General features: G+C 38.1%; 1 protein-coding gene across 23 annotated transcripts in view; it reads left to right on the top strand.

The window, feature by feature from the left end:
* The window catches only part of GPHN (gephyrin), a 439,592-nt gene that overhangs the window by 171,824 nt on the left and 249,668 nt on the right, over positions 1-18,100 (top strand). For all 23 annotated transcript variants that reach the window (XM_080684045.1, XM_080684039.1, XM_080684042.1 and 20 more), the window contains exon 4: positions 15,415-15,507. In XM_080684045.1, the coding sequence (XP_080540171.1) occupies positions 15,415-15,507 (93 nt within the window). The remainder of the gene's footprint in view (positions 1-15,414; positions 15,508-18,100) is intronic.

The following is an 18,100-nucleotide window of genomic DNA, read 5'->3' as shown; positions in this document are numbered from 1 at the left end:
TAGTTCCCTCTCAAATCCATTGTTGTAGGAATCCACATGGGCTTGGAGGAGTTTTCTGGAAATATGTAAGCATATTCTCAACCACAGGTTAATAAAGGGATCCTTCCTTCTATAAACTAGACTTGGGATCTTTTCATTTTGCCCAAACCATTTTCCTTTGGCTTATTCTGATACCATGTGTGTCTTGCCATCATCATTATAAGTGAAAAAATGTTTAAAGTAAAAACTTAAGTAATTAAGGCTTGATGTAGTTTACTTAACAGGAGATTACTCCACTACCCCCCTTTTTTGTTTTAAATAATATCAAGGGGATTTTGAAAATCCTTCAGTGCAGTCTTGATAGCTTTTTAATTTAATTCTTTGCACAAAAATATGACTGGTTTGGATTCATCGCATGTTAAGCAACTTTACTATGAGATGAACTATCAGTAAAAAATTAGTTAATGCTCCAGGAATAGTTTCCTGCCTAGTACAACTAAGTTCCCCTGAATATCCACTTATTTAAACTTGCTAATTTAAATCAGTCTGAAATAAGGCTTATTTTTTAACGTTTTTTGTCCTTGGGTGTGAACAGTAAATGACACTAATAGAATTTCTGCTATCAGTCTTTGAGCATATTCACATAAGCTTTGTTTAAAAAGGCAAAATGCAAATCACTTACTTTTCCTTTTGAGGCCTAATACATTGACTTTTAATTACAGTTCTCCAGACATTTGAAAAAAACCTCTTTATTTCCTCCCAGAGTAATTTCTAGGCCACCTTTAGAGAGTTTCTTTTAGAAATCTTTTTCTTTCTTTTACACTAAGCAATCTGAATGGTTGCTTTTCAGATGTTGAGCAATATTACCGAATACATTTCAAGTGACTCTTTCTATAGTTATGGTGACTACTAATGATTAGATTTAATGCTTGAATAATAACCTTCAGTTTACCCTGTAAATATTAGCAGAAGATATTGTAAAATTTTTAAGTTTCTCCTTTTTTTAAGCTTAAAATTTACTTTTAAACAGTATTCCTTTTTGCCAGTGCTCATTTGCATACACAGAGGGATTATGGGAGATCTCAGAAATGCAAAGTTTAAGTTGGCCTTTGTTAAAGCCAACTGCTTATAAAAACATTGGCTTCTCATTTAACTAAAATTATATGAGACCTTGATTATATTTTAAAAAACTAATTTATTAAGTAAATAAAGTAGGCATCTTTATTGAAAAAAGCAAACTTATAATTTGACTTAGGAGGTACAAATTCTGCCCCCCACCACCCAGCCTGTCTGAAAGCAGGCTGCCTGGGGCTTTTGTCTTTAAAATTTAATTGCTGAATCTTAAGAAATATTTAGCTACTTTGTCTTGCCCTCCCTTAGAGGCCAAAACCCCCATAACATTTAAAATATATGTATATAAATAAAATATAGTCATTCATTTTTATTTGATAAAGCTTTTCACAAGATTTCAAGTATATTAGATTGGCCTAAATCAAAATTACTTCTTTTAAGAAGAGAGAATAAATACTTGAACCACTCCAGGGCCCATGGAATGCTTCAAAATCCATCTCTCAGTTAAAGTCTTGAAATTTAACTTGGAAAGATCATCAAATATATATGTGTGTGTGTGTGTGTGTGTGTGTGTGTGTGTATATATGTATATATATATGTGTGTGTGTGTGTGTATATATATATACACACACCATATATACCAACAATTATGTTACATACTTTTTATAATTGTTCTTAAAGATATCAATTAAATTTAAACTGCTTTTTATATTAAAAATTTGGTTCAGACCACAGAATTAATCCTTCTTATTTCTTAGGTTGAAATTTTACTCCTACAATATATTTTGAACTACCAATTTCTCCAGAGAAAATACAAGAATTGTTTTCTCAAAAATAAATTTCTGTCCTTATGCATTTTGTTATAACAACTATATGATTTTTTCCAACTTAATTTGAATTTTTAAACTCTTTGAAGCCTTAAATTTTGCTGGCAACTTAAATACTCAGCATTTCTCAGGTTAGCAATAACTTCATATTTTTTAAATATATATTTCAAATGAAATACAAGACATGTAATTAATAGATTCAAATCTATCCTCTTTTTTTATATTAGGCAAATACAGATGAACATTTCAGTACTCTGTCATTTCTTTTTTTTAAATTTAATAAATCTTTATTGTTCAGATTATTATAATTGTTCCTCTTTTTTCCCCCCATAGCGCCCCTCCACCTCGTTCCCACAACCCCCTCTGCCCTTACCTGCCCCACACTGTCCTCATGCATAGGTGTACGACATTTATTCAGTCTCTTCCCGCACCTTTCCCCCTGAGAATTGTAAGTCCACTCCCTTTCTATGCCCCTGATTCTATTATATTCACCAGTTTATTCTGTTCATCAGATTTTTTATTCACTTGATTTTTAGATTCACTTGTTGATAGATATGTATTTGTTGTTCACAATTTTTATCTTTACCTTTTTCTTCTTCTTCCTCTTCTTAAAGAGTACCTTTAAGCATTTCATATAATACTGGTTTGGTGGTGATGAACTATTTTAGCTTTTTCTTATCTGTGAAGCTCTTTATCTGCCCTTCAATTCTGAATGATAGCTTTGCTGGGTAGAGTAATCTTGGTTGTAGGTTCTTGCTATTCATCACTTTGAATATTTCTTGCCACTTCCATCTGGCCCGCATAGTTTCTGTTGAGAAATCAGCTGACAATCATATGGGTGCTCCCTTGTAGGTAATTAACCGTTTTTCTCTTGCTGCTTTCAAGATTCTCTCTTTGTCTTTTGCCCTTGGCATTTTAATTATGATGTGTCTTGGTGTGGTCCTCTTTGGATTCCTCTTGTATGGGGTTCTGTGTGCTTCCTGAACTTGTAAGTCTATTTCTTTCACCAGGTGGGGGAAGTTTTCTGTCATTATTTCTTCTAATAGGTTTTCAATATTTTGCTCTCTCTCTTCTTCTGGCACCCCAAAAATTCGGATATTGGTACGCTTAAAGTTGTCCCAGAGGCTCCTTACACTATCTTCAAATTTTTGGATTCTTTTTTTTTTTTTTGCTTTTCCGGATGAGTGTTTTTTGCTTTTGTATTTCAAATCTTTGACTTGATTCTTGCATTACTCTAGTCTGCTGTTAGGTCTCTGTATAATATTTTTTATTTCAGTCAGTATATGCTTAATTTCTAGTTGGTCCTTTTTCATATCCTCGAGGGTCTCGCTAAATTTATCAGCCTTTTCTAGGATATTCTTGAAAAACATTATAACCGTGGTTTTGAATTCTATATCCAGTCGTTTGTTTTCCTCCATTTCTTTCATTTGTGATCTGTTTCTTTGTCTCCACATTTTCACTGCTTCCCTGAGTTGGTAGGGTAGATTTGTGTGCTAGGTTTCCTATATGGCCCAGTGGCTCAGCCTCCCCAGTTACCTGAGGTGGACACTCTTGGTGCACCCTTTTGTTGGCTTTGTGTACAGCCTTGTTGTAGTTACGTCTTGATTTTTGTTGGTATCACTGGGAGGAATTGACCTCCAGGCCGATTGGCTGTGAGGATCAGCTGTGTCTATGCCAGGAGAACTACTGTGCTGAAGACAGCCTTATGAGACAAGACTTGCAAAATTGCAAAAAACTCTGTGCTCAGCTTGGATGGGGCGGAGTCTCAGGGCTGAGCAGACAGCCTTGGCTTCCCGTCAGCCCTGCCCTATGAGGCCCCTGGGTCTCAGTGTTCCTCAGTAATCGCTGCAAGCACCTCTGAGAGAAAACCGCCCTCGAGTTTCGCCTGCTGCCAGACAGTCCAGTTTCTCCCCCCAATGAATCTGGATTCCCAGATTCTCACCCAGAACTGGAACTCAGTGCAGTCGGGAGCTTCCGCCTTCCTCCCGCTAGAGAAAACCAGCGGCACACTCAGCAGTCAGTCCTCTCTGTGCGCACTTGCGCTCGCGCCACCAGACCTCTGCCTTTTGTGGCTCCCCTGAGTTTCCCAACAGCCCAGACTCCCCCCGTATGAGTCTGGGACCCCAGGTTCTCGCCCGGAACTGGGGTTCAGTGCAGTCGGAACTGGGGTTCAGTGCAGTCGGAAGCTTCCGTCTCTCTCCCACTAGAGAAAGCTAGCCAGGCACTCAACCGCCCATCCTCTCCGTGCGCGTGTCTCCGTACCTCAGCCTTTTGCAGCTCCTCTGAGTCTCTGTGTGCCCCTCTCTTTTCTTCTAGTTGTAGAATTTCCACTCAGCCAGCTTTCCTGTGGTTCTGGATGATGTCCGTTCTGTCTTTTAGCTGTAGTTTTGAAATTGTTGTGCGAGGCAGCAGTTTAGATGTTCACCTATGCTGCCATCTTGGTTTCTCTCAGTACTCTGTCATTTCAAAATACCTAGATATTGAATAAATGTTTTATTATTTAATTTAGCAAATCCCCAAATTTTAAGTTGCCATAGACTTTGGAAAACCACGTTTCTGGCTGGCAAAAGGAGGGGGAAGCAGGGAGCTACTTAAATGTAAAATCACCACATTCTTTCCTTAGAGAAATGTGACCAGCCCCCTCTTCCATCAAGGAGCGAAACAAGTTTTCCCCCGGACTACTGGACCTTCATAATTAATATTTTATTCATGTTTCAACAATTTTGAGATTCTAAAGCCAATTATTATTATCCAAGTCATTTTGTTTGGCAAATTCTATAACAGAGATCATTTATTGACTTCTAGTGGCCTAAATGTTAAGGAATGTGGTCCATTATTATTCAAAAACTACTTTTTATTATGGAAATACCAATCTTATTGCCCAAACCTAGCCTATATTTTTTTCCTTGGGTCATCTCCACCACCTTTTTGAGGAAAAAACAGCTTTGGGTTCATTCTGTAGCATCCGTAGATTTAAACTTAGCCCAAAACTATCTAAAATCCAAAATCAGACTGTGCGCACTTTTTGTCTTAAGCTAGCTTTCTCAGTTTACAAGTACAGAAATCCCAGATGCATTCCTAAATTCTGCTAAATTTTTAATGATGGACCGGGAAAAAACATGATGGAAGTGAGATTTTTTTGTAATAGTACTCTCGGAAGTGGGCGTCCATTTTATAGGATTGCCACGTGTCTCCCAACCCCCATATCCTGCTTGCTTTGGGTAAATTCAGTAACTGACCTGGTCACCCAGGTTTCCTTTCTTATTAAATTAAAGGCATGCTTAATAGACTAACAATAAGCACTTTAAACCAAACAAAAACGACAGATAAAATAATAATCATATAACATATAGACAAGACTTAATAAATCACAATTCTTTTCCTGAATCTTTTCCTATTCCGCTCTCCATAGCATTGATTGGCCTTTAAAGTTATTTTAGCTAAAATCTGCCTGTCCCAAGGAGTTCTATGGTAATTTTTAAACAAAGCATCAGAGAGTTCCTCAGTGAGAGGATTAACAGCTCCACCCTCTTATCTAGAAGCAGAGGATCTGGCAAGGCCTTTTTTCTTATTATGGACTTTTTATCCCTGATATGAATTAGGCATAATCCAGTTTGAACAAGACCCCACATAGTTAAAGATGACAACAGCACTCATTTTTCTTGAGCCTGACTTAAAAGAGTACCTTTTGACATTTTAATTTCTTTAACCTTTTGCATGGAAGCTAAAAATTTACAATAATATTTTTGCCTTTTGGTCAAATCCTTCCCCATTATGGCCTGGATTAAAACAAAAGACTTTCTTGCCCACCTTGGCTCTCGACCTCCAAGGCTTGGTGCAAGCTTTACATGCAGTGAATCTCCCCACCGAATTTTTGGTGACCCACCTTTACTGGTGATTAACTTCTTTTCTTCACTCTGACGAATCTTCTCCATATGTCCTTGTCTCGGGTGCCATAAATGCCAGGGTCTTTCTCAGCATCTGCAAGGGTTCAAGGAATCTGGAAAAGGGGCTGCGCATAAATGGATAAACTAGACATGAAATATGAATTTGGGAGACATTTTTCAGGGGAACTAGGGGAGGCTTAGCTTTAGTAACTAAGTTCCCTGAATCTCCGGGCCCAGGGCTTTTTATTCATACACTAGTGGCCCAGTGCATGAAATTCGTGCAGGGGCGGGGGGGTGTCCCTCAGCCCGGTCTGCACCTTCTCCAATCTGGGACCCCTCGGGGGATGTCCAGACTGCCAGTTTAGGCCCAATCCCACAACCGGCAGTCGGATATCCCTCTCGCAATCTGGGACTGCTGACTCCTAACTGCTCACCTGCCTGCCTGCCTGATTGCCCCTAACCACACTTCCTCCTGGCCTGATAACCCCCAAATGCCCCCCCTCCAGCCTGTTCACCCCCAACTGCCCCCCCCACCCCCCCGCAATGGCCTGATCGCCCCTACCACCGCCTCTGCTTCAGCCCTGCCACCATGGCTTTGTCTGGGAGGACATCCGGAAGGTCTCCCAGTCTAATTAGCATATTACCCTTTTATTAGTATAGATATAGGCCTGGTGCATGAGTGGGGGTCCTGGATCAGGGTGGGGGTCTCTTTGTGGTGTGGGGCCAGCCTAGGCGAGGAGCTGGGGCAGTTTGCATGCAGACCATGCCCCCATTGGGGTGGGGGAGGTCTCTCCTGGGGGTGAGGCCAGCCTGAGCGAGGGGCTGAGGGCTATTTTCAGGCTGGCCACACCCCCATCGGGGTGAGGGTCCCCTCTGAGGGGTGTGGCTGGCTTGGGTGAGGTACTGAGGGCCGTTTTTAGGCTGTCCACACCCCCATTCGGGTGGGGGTCCCCGATGGGGGGCTTGGCTGGCCTGGGTGAGGGTTGTTTTGCAAGCTGGCCACACCCCATTGGGTGAGGGGCTGAGGGCCGTTGGCAGGCTGACCACACCTCCTTCAGGGTGGGGGTCCCTGCTGGGGTCATGGCCAGCCTGGGTGAGGGGCTAATGGCCATTTTCAGGCTGGCCACTCCCCCATAGGGGTGAGGGTCCTCCCTGGGGGGTGTGGCCAGCCTGGGCGAGGGGCTGAGAGCCATTTGGGGGTGGTTTGCAGGCCAACCAAGCCCCTGGCTTTGTCCTGAAGGACATCCAGAAGGTCTCCAGAAGGTCTCCCAGTCTAATTAGCATTACTCTTTTATTAGTATAGATTTTTTCCTTTAGCATAGCAGATATATATATCAAAGGTAAGGTCCTGTAAACAATAAAGGACCATCAGGTTGGGGGAATTGCCTTCGGCTGTTCCAGCAGCAGGTAATAACATGCAGATTTTCAGCCTTGCTGAAAGAGTCAATTCAACCTTTTGAGGACTTCTTGCATTTATTATGACCCGCTGGACTTAGCATCCAGCACCCCACTGCCCTTCCCTCTGAGATTCGTCAATCTGTTCCATGTTTCCATCCCTGTGGTTATATTTTATTCATCAGTTTATTTTTTTTCATTAGATTCCTTGTTCATTTATTTTTATTTTTAGATTCAATTGTATTTATTGCCATTTTATTGTTCATATTTTTTATCTTTTTTCCTTCTTCTTCTTTTCTTCTCCCTCTTCTTAAAGAATATCCTTCAACATTTCATGTAATACTGGCTTGATGGTGATGAACTCCTTTACCTTCTTATCTGTGAAGCTCTTTATCTGACCTTCAATTCTAAATGATAGCTTTGCTGAGTATAGTAATCTTGGTTGTAGGTCCTTGCTGTGCATCACTTTGAATATTTCTTGCCACTCCCTTCTGACCTGCAAAGCTTCTGTTGATAAATCAGTTGACAGGCATGTGGGTACTTCCTTGTAGCTAATTGCTTTTCTCTTGATGCTTATAAGATTCTCTCATTGTCTTTAACTCTTGGAATTTTAATTTTGTTGTGTCTTGATGTGGCTTTTATTGGGTTCCTGTTATTTGGGACTCTGCACTTCCTGGGCTTGTAAAATCTATTTCTTTTACCAGGTAGGGGAAGTTTTCTGCCATTATTTCTTCAGATAAGTTTTCAATATCCAGCTCTCTCTCTTATCCTTCTGACACCCCCATAATGCAAATGTTGGTACCCTTGAAGTTGTCCCAGAGGCTCCTTACACTATCTTCATATTTTGGGGTCTTTTTTCTTTTTGCTCTTCTGATGGGGTGTTTTTTGCTTCCTCATGTTCCATATCATTGATTTGATTCTTGGAATCCCCTACTGTACTGTTGAATCCCAGCAAATTATTATTTCAGTTAGTGTATGCTTAATTTCTGACTGTTCCTTTTTCATGTCTTTGAAATTCTCACTAAGTCCCTTGAAGCTCTCATTAAGATCCTTGATTAACCTTATAACCATTGTTTTGAACTCTGTATCCTGTAGTTTGCTTGTTTCCATTTCATTTAGTTCGTTTTCTGGAGATTTCTTCTGTTCTTTCATTTGTGACATATTACTTTGTCTCCCATTTTGGCTGCTTTCCTGTGTTTGTTTTTATGTATAAGGTAGAGCTGCTATGTCTCCTCGAATTGGTAGAGTGGCCTTGTGGCTCTATATGTATTAGATGTCATAGAGCCCAGTGGTTCAGCCTCCCCAGTCACCTGAGCTAGACATTCTATGTGCACCCCTGTGTTGGCTGTGTGCACAGACTTGTTGTAGTTGAACCTTGATTGCTGTTGGTGTCACTGGGAGGAGTTGACCTCTAGGCCTATTAGGTGTGAGGACCAGCTATGACTACAGTGGAAGAGCTGCTGTGCAGGAGACACCCCTATGGAGCAGAACTTGCTTCAGTGAGTCTTTGGTTTTCACTGAAGGCTGTCCCTTGAGTGTGTTGCTTGTAGAAGTATAGAGTTGTAATTTGGCGACATCTGAAGCTCTACTGGGTACACTGGCTCTGGGGCCTCCTGGGAGGTGCAAAGTCAGCCACTGCCTGAGGCCACCTGGCAGGTGCTACAAAGTGATCTGTAGATGGCTGCTACTTGTATTGGGCATGGAAGTGCCCAGGCGAGGCCAAACTGTGAAGAAGGCAGGCTGATTGTAGTGTCGGGTCTTGGGCCACTTAGGTATGGGGCATGCTGGTGCCAGCTGCTGCCTGAGGGATTTTAGGAAAGTCTGAAGTCTGAGCCAGAACAGGACATTCATATGGAAAAGCCACTGAAAACAGCTTGCGTGGGGCTGCAAATTAGATGGGGATGGGGTCTCACAGAATTACCAAGGTGGAGTGATCCACGTTGAAGGAAACTCAGATATGACTGTCAGTCAGTTCTGCATTAGGGGCGATCCCAGCACAGGCATATGACCTCTGCAAGCACTCCCTTCTAGGAGAAAGCTTCCCCTGAGATCCTGCCCCAATACCAGACAATCCATTTTCTCCTTGTATGTCCCTAGTTCCCCCAATCCCTCTGCCGAGTGCTGGAGCTCAGAGGGATTAGGACCTTGTAAGTTCATGTGCCTGCCCTTTAAGAGAAACTAGCTTGGTTCCCAGCAGCCGCTGTGTCAGTCAGCCATAACCCCCACTGGTGTTTACAGCCTGAAGTTATGGGGACTTCTCTTCTCAGCTCTGGAACCCTGGGCTGGGGTGTCTGGTATGAGGGTGGGACCCCTTCTCATGGGAGGCCTCCACAGCAGAGATATCCCTCCCGATTAAAACAAATGCCACACGTGGTTGTCATACCAGCCAGTTCCATGCCTCTGCCCCTCCTACGAGTCTCAATATACTTTCTTTTTTACTTCTCTAGTTGTTTGGACTTACATTCAGCCAAATTACAGGTGGTTCTTAATGATGGTTGTTCTGTATTTTAGTTGTAATTTTGATGTGGTTGTGGGAGGTGATGATTACCAGCATTTACCTATACTGCTATCTTGGTTCTGTTAGTTTGCATTGCTCTTGATTTGAAGGTATTAGTGAGAATTTTTAGGATTTTGATAATTTACCATATAATTTCTTTGGGAGCCAAAGCAGCATTAGGAGCCTCACTGTGCTGCACTATGCTTCTCAAAGATCTTTCATTTCTGTCCTTGACTAACTTTTGAGATTTGTGACATGAATCTTCTTACTTAATTGTTGCTAGTGGATATATTTTCTTCAATTTTTAATTTTTTTTTCATTTTAGTTAGATGATGAGAGGGGGAAATTCTCTGATTACAACTTCTTTCTACTGTGCTAACCTGGAAGCTCCATGCAATAAATTTATAAAGAAATACATTCAACGTAAGGGAAAATTAATCATTAAAATAGAAGATGCCTTCAGCCTAATTTTTGCAATAGATGCAGAGCAATTTTTCATAACAGTGGCTCATGTAGAATTCTCAATGACATACTATCTGGTAGAGGCAGCCGGATATTAAGATATCTCAAAATGAAAGGAATCTTATAGGTGCTGAAACAAATAGTATGTTAAGTAAATTGCTTTCAGGTTATCTAATGCCATAGAAAAATAGATTCATTGTCTTCATGTTACATAGATAGCATAATTAGTACAGTTTAATGTGTAAATATGTTACCTTGAAGAGTTTCTAAAAATGCAGATTCTGATTCATTAGGTTTGGGATGGGACCTGAGATTCTGTATTTCTTCTTCTTTTTTTTTTTAATGGTTATTCTGAATTTCATTTATTTATCTGTAGAAATGATGCCATTTGGATAATCCTGGGGTATTCCTTATATTCAACACTTAGTTTCTATTCTTATTAGCACAAGTATGGTAATATTTCTTTTTTTAAATTCTTTATTGTTTAAAGTATTACATGAGTCTCCTTTTCCCCCCCATTGACCTCTCCCCTGCCACCCCGACCCCCAAGCACAAGTCTTCACCCCCCTGCTCTCTGTTTCGATTAGTTTTGCTCATATGCATGCATACAATTCCTTTGGTTGATCTCTTATTCCCTCACCCCGCTTTCCCTCATAGGTTGTACAGTCTGTTCAATGCTTCTATGTCTATGGTTCTATTTTTGTTCATCATTTTATGTTGTTCATTATATTCCACATGTGAGATCATGTGATATTTATCTTTCTCCGCCTGGCTTATTTTGCTTAGCATAATGCACTCTAGTTTCATCCATGCTGTTGCAAATGGTAAGAATTCCTTCTTTTTTAGCGCAGCATAGTATTCCATTGTGTAGATGTACCACAGTTTTCTAATCCACTCATCTGCTGATGGGCACTTAGGCTGTTTCCAAATCTTAGCTATGGTGAATTGTGCTGCTATGAACATAGGGGTGCATATGTCCTTTCTGATTGGTATTTCTAGTTTCTTGGGATATATTCCTAGTAGTGGGATTACTGGGTCAAATGGAAGTTCCATTTTTAACTTTTTGAGGAAACACCATACAGTTCTACACAGTGGCTGAACCAGTCTGCATTCCCACCAACAGTGCATGAGGGTTCCTTTTTCTCTGCATCTTCGCCAGCACTTGTTGTTTATTGATTTGTTGATGATAGCCATTCCAACAGGTGTGAGATGGTACCTCATTGTTGTTTTGATTTGCATCTCTCGGATAATTAGTAACTTTGATCATGTTTTCATATGTCTTTTGGCCACCAAAAAACTATTAGACTTAACAAATGAATTCAGCAATGTAGCAGGATACAAAATTAACACCCAGGAATCTATGGCTGTTTTATACACCAATAATGAACTCACAGAAAGAAAAACTAAAACAAACAAACAAACAAAAAAAAAACCATTTACCATTGCAACAAAAAAATAAAGATACCTAGAAATAAATTTAACCAAGGAGGTAAAGGACCTGTACTCAGTAAATTACAGGACACTGAAAAAAGAGATAGAGGAAGACATAAATAAATGGAAGAATATACCGTGTTCATGGATTGGTAGAATCAACATCATTAAAATATCCATACTACCCAAAGCAATCTATAGATTCAATGCAATCCCCATTAAAATACCAAGGGCATATTTCAAAGACCTAGAACAAACTCTCTAAAAATTCATCTGGAGTAAAAAAAAAAAAAAAAAAAAAAAAAGATGCCGAATAGCTGCAGCAATCTTGAGAAAGAACAATGTTGGAGGGATCACAATACCAGATATCAAGCTATATTATAAAGCTACTGTTCTCAAAACTGCCTGATACTGGCACAAGAACAGACATATAGACCAATGGAACAGAACATAGGTCCCAGAGATCGCCCCAAGCCATTATGCTCAATTAATATTTGACAAAGGAGGCAAGAGCATACAATAGAGTCAGGACAGTTTCTTCAATAAATGGTGTGGGGAAATTGGACAGATACTTGCAAAAATATGAAACTAGATCAGAAATTACACCATACACAAAAATAAACTCAAAATTTATAAAGGTCTTAAACATAAGACGGGAAACCATAAAAATCTTAGAAGACTCCATAGGCAGCAAAATAGAGACATATGTCGTAGCAATATTTTTACTGATACAGCTCCTAGGGCAAATGGAAACTAAAGAGAAAATAAACAAATTGGACCACATCAAAATAAAAAGCTCTGCACAGAAAAAACAAACAACAACAACAACAAAAAAAACCATCAACAAAAACAGGAAAGACCACTGCATGGGAGAACATATTTTCCAATGTTATCTCCGATAAGGGTTTAATCTCCAAAATTTACAGGGAACGCATACAACTTAACAAAAGGAAAATAAACAATCCAATAAAAAAATGGGCAAAGGACCCAAATAGACACTTTTCAAAAGAGGACATAGAGATTCTGTATTTCTAACAAGTTCCCAGGTTATACAATGTCATTGGTCAATATGTAATACTTTCAGTATCAAGGGTCTAGACAGCTGTGGACCCAGAGCTCCTCTGCTTGACTCTAGACAAAGAATGGTTCCTTATTTATCTTTGTTTCCTGTTATCTAATAAAGTACCTGAGTGAAAGAATGCCCAGAAATATTTTCTTGTTAAATAATTATATGACTACTCAAACAATCCTTAATCCTTTGAGCTCAATATATCAAATATTTATTTTTTAATTTTTATTTTTTATTGAATTTTTTCGGGTGACATTGGTTAATAAAATAATATAGGTTTTAGGTGTGCAGTTCTATAATACATCATCTATACACTGTATTGTGTGTTTACCACCCTAAGTCAAGTCTCCTTCCATCACCATTTACCTCCCATTTACCCTCTTGAGGAGGAGGGTTGCCTGGCTGGGTGAAAAGGTAAAGGAATTAAGAAAAAAAAAAAAAAAAAAAAAGCAGCAACACAGAAAACAGTATCAAATATTATGTAAATGAAAGAAGTCTTTACAGTAGGTTTTACCAGTTATCCTGAGAATAGAAAAACAAGTGATATTTCTAAGATGCAACTAAACTTAAGCTGTATGATAACCAGTTGAGTAAACTGAAATTCAGCTTCAGGTAACTGAACTATATCTCCTTAGTAATTCTCAATTGCTTGGCTGCATTTAAATAATAGCTGGGAAGCTTTAAAAAATCCTAATGCTCAGGTTGTACCAAAGATGGGAACCACTGATGTTGGTTCAAGCTCCCTTTTTAATTCCAGTATATAATCAAGGTGAGAACCGTTACTTGACTATGAGCTCTTTGAAACCAGGATCAATCTTTCATTTATTTCTTTAACTTTTAACACCTAATACATGGTATAGATACTCAGTAAATGTTTACTTAATCACTGGATGAATTATGTTATAAGAGAGTATTGCCTGTTGCCAAACAGTAGAACTCTTTAGTATAAAAGGACTATTTTAACTATATTAGTAGCATTTTGAATTTAGAAAAGTTTGAATGCCCTTTTGGTATTGACAATACTGAAATTTGGTATTTAATATAGATTTTGTATGTGCTTGGGATATTTTGTTGATGCAATTTTGATATCATTTTTTTATCAAGGAATGTGGTCAGAGATGAGGATTCTGTGGCATGGCACTCCAGTACTGATAGGAGTACTTTGGAATGTTAAAAGGGAATTTAAAGTTATGGGATCCATTAGTGGGAGAACAAGGTCAATTAATCTCATTTCTGAATTGTGACATCAACTTACTTTTGTGTGGACTAGAAATAATAACTACTTAGAATCTTGAGTATTTATGCTTTTCTACTTTAAATATAGAAGCACAAGTCAATGGAAATTTTAAGTTTGGTTTGTGAGCTACCTTGGAATAACTTTTATTATAATGCTCATTGATTTTGTGTGTGAGCTTTCCTCAAAACAAAATTATAACTACATCAGGAATGGAAGTTCTTCAGTTGGGCTCTCAGTAGTCTATAATTTATATGTTTTAAAAATAGTTTGTTGCCATTAATAAATCATAGCAGGGGGAAATCCCCTTCACTTGTAGCTTTGGGCTCTCCATTCCTGTGATACTAGGATGAAGTAAAAATATTCAAAGATAGGGGGAAAAAATTCATTTTTAGACCCCAAATTTCCTTCTAACTAATTATCCTGCATTTTATGCCACTGATGAATTTGAGAACAGAGGATATTGTATTTTACATCTAGGTATTAGCTTGCTACTTGTATTTTACACCTCGTTATCAGCAATTAAATAATATAATTATATTATTACATTTTGGACTGGAATTATAAAAAGATAATGCAATAATGTGTATGTAATAGTTATTTTTAAAATATAATTACAATGTAGAATGGATGAGTAGAATTATCAATAGTGTAAACTGACAGGAGATCCTAGTTCCTCTTCTTTACAAACTAGCTTGATAACCTGGAGTAAATTATTTAACAACTTTTGTACTTCACTTATCTTATCTGGAAAATGAAGAGGCAAATCTCCTAAGGTCCCCACCAACTCCAAAATTTTATGGTGTATAATTCTGTAATTCTAGGCTTTATAAGTAGTGTGGAGGGGGAAAACTTTAAGCAATCATTTATTCCTACACCTTTCTTTTAAGGCAATCATGTAAAATCCCAATAAAATGATAAAACTTCCTTAAACAGCTTGAAACTTAGTAGAAAATATTGACATAATCACAGGTAGAAAGTAGGGAACATTTATTGAGGATCCCACAGATCTAGTTTGAATTCTAGTTCTTTCTCCTTTTAGTTTGTGAGCCCATGATCAAATAAGTTTCTTGATCTCTCAGAATTCATTAAAGAAAAAAAAGTGAATGAGTCTGTTTCTTTAAATATGAAATTGAAGTATGTATATTTACCTGGAAGGATTGCTGTGGTTTTTAATAATGAGATCATATAAATGACATGCATAGTACTCAATTTTTTTAACCTGAATATGTTTTGAATGGCTGAAAAGAACTTAGGTATGCCATTATACTACATAACAAATATTAATTATAAATTTTTACGGTATTTCATTGAAAGTAAATGTATTTCATTTACTTTAAAGCATTTGATGCTTTCATCCTCGTTTTCTGTGAGTAAAATAAACACTCAAAATGCAGTGTGTTTTGAGCAACAGTGAAATTGTTCTATGAATTGTGCTTCAAAATTTTTATGATGATAAGTATCTGTTTTTCATCTCTATACATAATATATTTGAGTATGTGTGTGTTTTGAGCAGACAGGCACATCCTTCTGCATGTGACATTATTACTGTTTTCTTTCAGGAAACCCTGATAGATTGGTGTGATGAAAAGGAACTTAATTTGATACTAACAACTGGAGGAACAGGGTTTGCACCACGAGATGTCACTCCAGAGGTGAGATAGAATATGCTTTTCTCAGATTCAAGGAGTAAACTATTCATGTTATTTTAAATATTTTATTTTTGTAATTCTGCTAGGCAAAGCAAGGGACTTGTGGTGCTAAGAATGAAAAACTTGCTGAGGAAGAATTATGTAAAAAATATTTCTTGGCTTTTTTCTTGGGACATAAACTAGAAATGATATAATATGAGGAAGTTGAGCTGGTCCAGAAGGTAAATCCTGCATTTCTTCATTGGTCTGTGGTATCAGCTGAACTCCAGGCATGTTCCCAAAGGAGGTGAAAACAGAACTCTGACTCAGCATGGCATCTGGTGTGCTTTCTTAATATAATTCAAACTATATCTGAATTCTGTTTTGTTTGTTTTTTGAGATACCCTTGTCACTGGTCTCAAAGCACAGTAGAATGGTTGTAATAGAATATTTATACCAGTTTTACAGTTCTTTTGATGAGAAAGCGTTGTATAGTCCATAATTTTAAATCAAAAAGCAGAATTAATATCTAGGCTTTATGCCACAAGAATCACCTCAGCTTTTGCACAGAGGGGGAAAATAGGGAAAGAATGAAGAGTAGGCAGTGCTCATTGATACGGGGGGGGGGGGGTGGGGGGGTGGGGAACCTTTTTTATGAGGAAGCCATAAACCAGGTGTCACTTACAGAGTCTTAAGCAAATTTATATTACCACTTGTGACATTGTTTCCTTTACCTCCCAAAAAAGTGTTTCTTGGCTGAATTTCAAGTTAAAGTTAATTATGTCCTTCTAGTTTTCAAATCAGTATCTACTATCTTATTATCAGCAAGATGCTTTTTCTCTGCACCTATTAAATAATTCCTGTCCTGTTTTTCAAACTTCAGCCTGTGCCACAAAGCGGATTGCTGGGCCCTACGCACAGATTTTCTGATTCAATAAAATCGGCAATGGGTGCTGAGATTTTGTATTTTTAATGAGGCCCCAGGTGATGCTGATGTCACTGGCCCATAGACCATACTTCCAAGCTTTGAGAACCACTGTTCTATATGAAAATACAAATTTTTAAACAAGTTGTAAAATAGTTTCTATTCTATGTAAATAATAATCATGATACAGAAATTCTTTGAATAATATTATAAGTAGGCTTATAAATAAAATGGTCTTGCCTTAAATCAGCCAGAATAATGTTAAATTGAGAAATTAACTTCAACTGCTTAAAAAAGAAGCCAACCTTACATAATTTATTTAGTCTCTGGGTAGTTAGAGAAATGGTTCTTTGACCAATTTTTACACTTTTTTAAAACTGTGAGGCTAGCTTAAAAAGTACAATTGAGGGAAGCCATCTCCTTTAGAGATGTGTTTGTGTTTTGTTTTGCTTCTAATAGGAGTGGGGAACCTTTGTTATGCCAGGGGCCATGTGGATATTTATAACATCATTTGCGGGCCATACAAAATTATCAACTTAAAAATTAGCCTGCTGTATTTGCTCAAGCAATTAATTAGCTCACCCCTAATGCCTTGGCAGGGCCAGACCAAATGATTTCTCGGACCTTATACAGCCCAAGGGCCAGACATTACCCACCCCTGGTTTATAAGAAAATTGCCTATCTATGTGAAGTCATTGATTTTTGGAGTTAAGTGTTGTGTAAGTGTTTGAAGGAAATCAAATTAGGTTTATATATAGACATTTTTTGTGTAGTAGTTTGATATTTTCATGGTATTACTTATTTTTATAATAGAAAAGTATTAACAGTTATCAGGAATTAATTTATAACCAGATAACAACATTATTGTTAATGGTGGGAAAATAATTTACATCACGAAGTTTGTATTCTGTGGAGCTTCAAGTCAATACCAAAATGCTAGGTTGAAAATTTAGACCTGTGAATTCTGGCTCTGCTACTTACTAACAAGGTGACTATAGACTAGTCATTAAATTGTTCTGTGCTTTAGTTTCCTATAAAATTAGGAATATAAAAGTACCTGTCCACCAGGGTATCTGTGAGGATTCAATGAAAAGTATGCCAGTATTTTAGTACTTGCTATGTAAGGGTTAACTTATAAGGGGTAAAATACTTTTTTCTTAGTTACTACGTAACTACCAGTGGTCAAATTTGGTAGTAATTTTATATAAATCTATCAAATGAATAAAAAGTCTTATACTAGATTTAAAGTATATCCATGAAATCATCACAATTCTATTACATTATTTTTAGTTTTGATATAGTAAGCTTCATATTTTACCTTTTCCATCTCCATATAAATCAGAAGTCTTGAATTTCTACCTTTCTAATATCGTAATATCCCCCATTCCTATTTTTGGATACTGTTAGTTGATAAGAGTCTTATCTCTTTCCATAAGCTTGTATGTTTAATTATGTCAGAAATTGACAAGTTCTTTATTCTTAAGTGAAGTTTTTTTAGTTAGAGGTACTCTTATATTCTTACTAGAGTCCCAGCGCATGATATCGTGTGGGACCCAGACCCGCCACACTGGTGGGACCCAGACTGACTCCCGCCATGCCAGGCGGCACACGGGATCCAGAGTCAAGTCCCCGTCCACCTGCTATGCCTCAAGTCCCGGCCCACCCACACGCGTCTTGCCATGCACACAGCCC

Source organism: Plecotus auritus (genome assembly GCF_963455305.1).
Source record: "Plecotus auritus genome assembly, chromosome: 1".
NCBI lineage: Eukaryota > Metazoa > Chordata > Mammalia > Chiroptera > Vespertilionidae > Plecotus > Plecotus auritus.
This window is presented reverse-complemented; position numbering and strand designations above follow the sequence as displayed.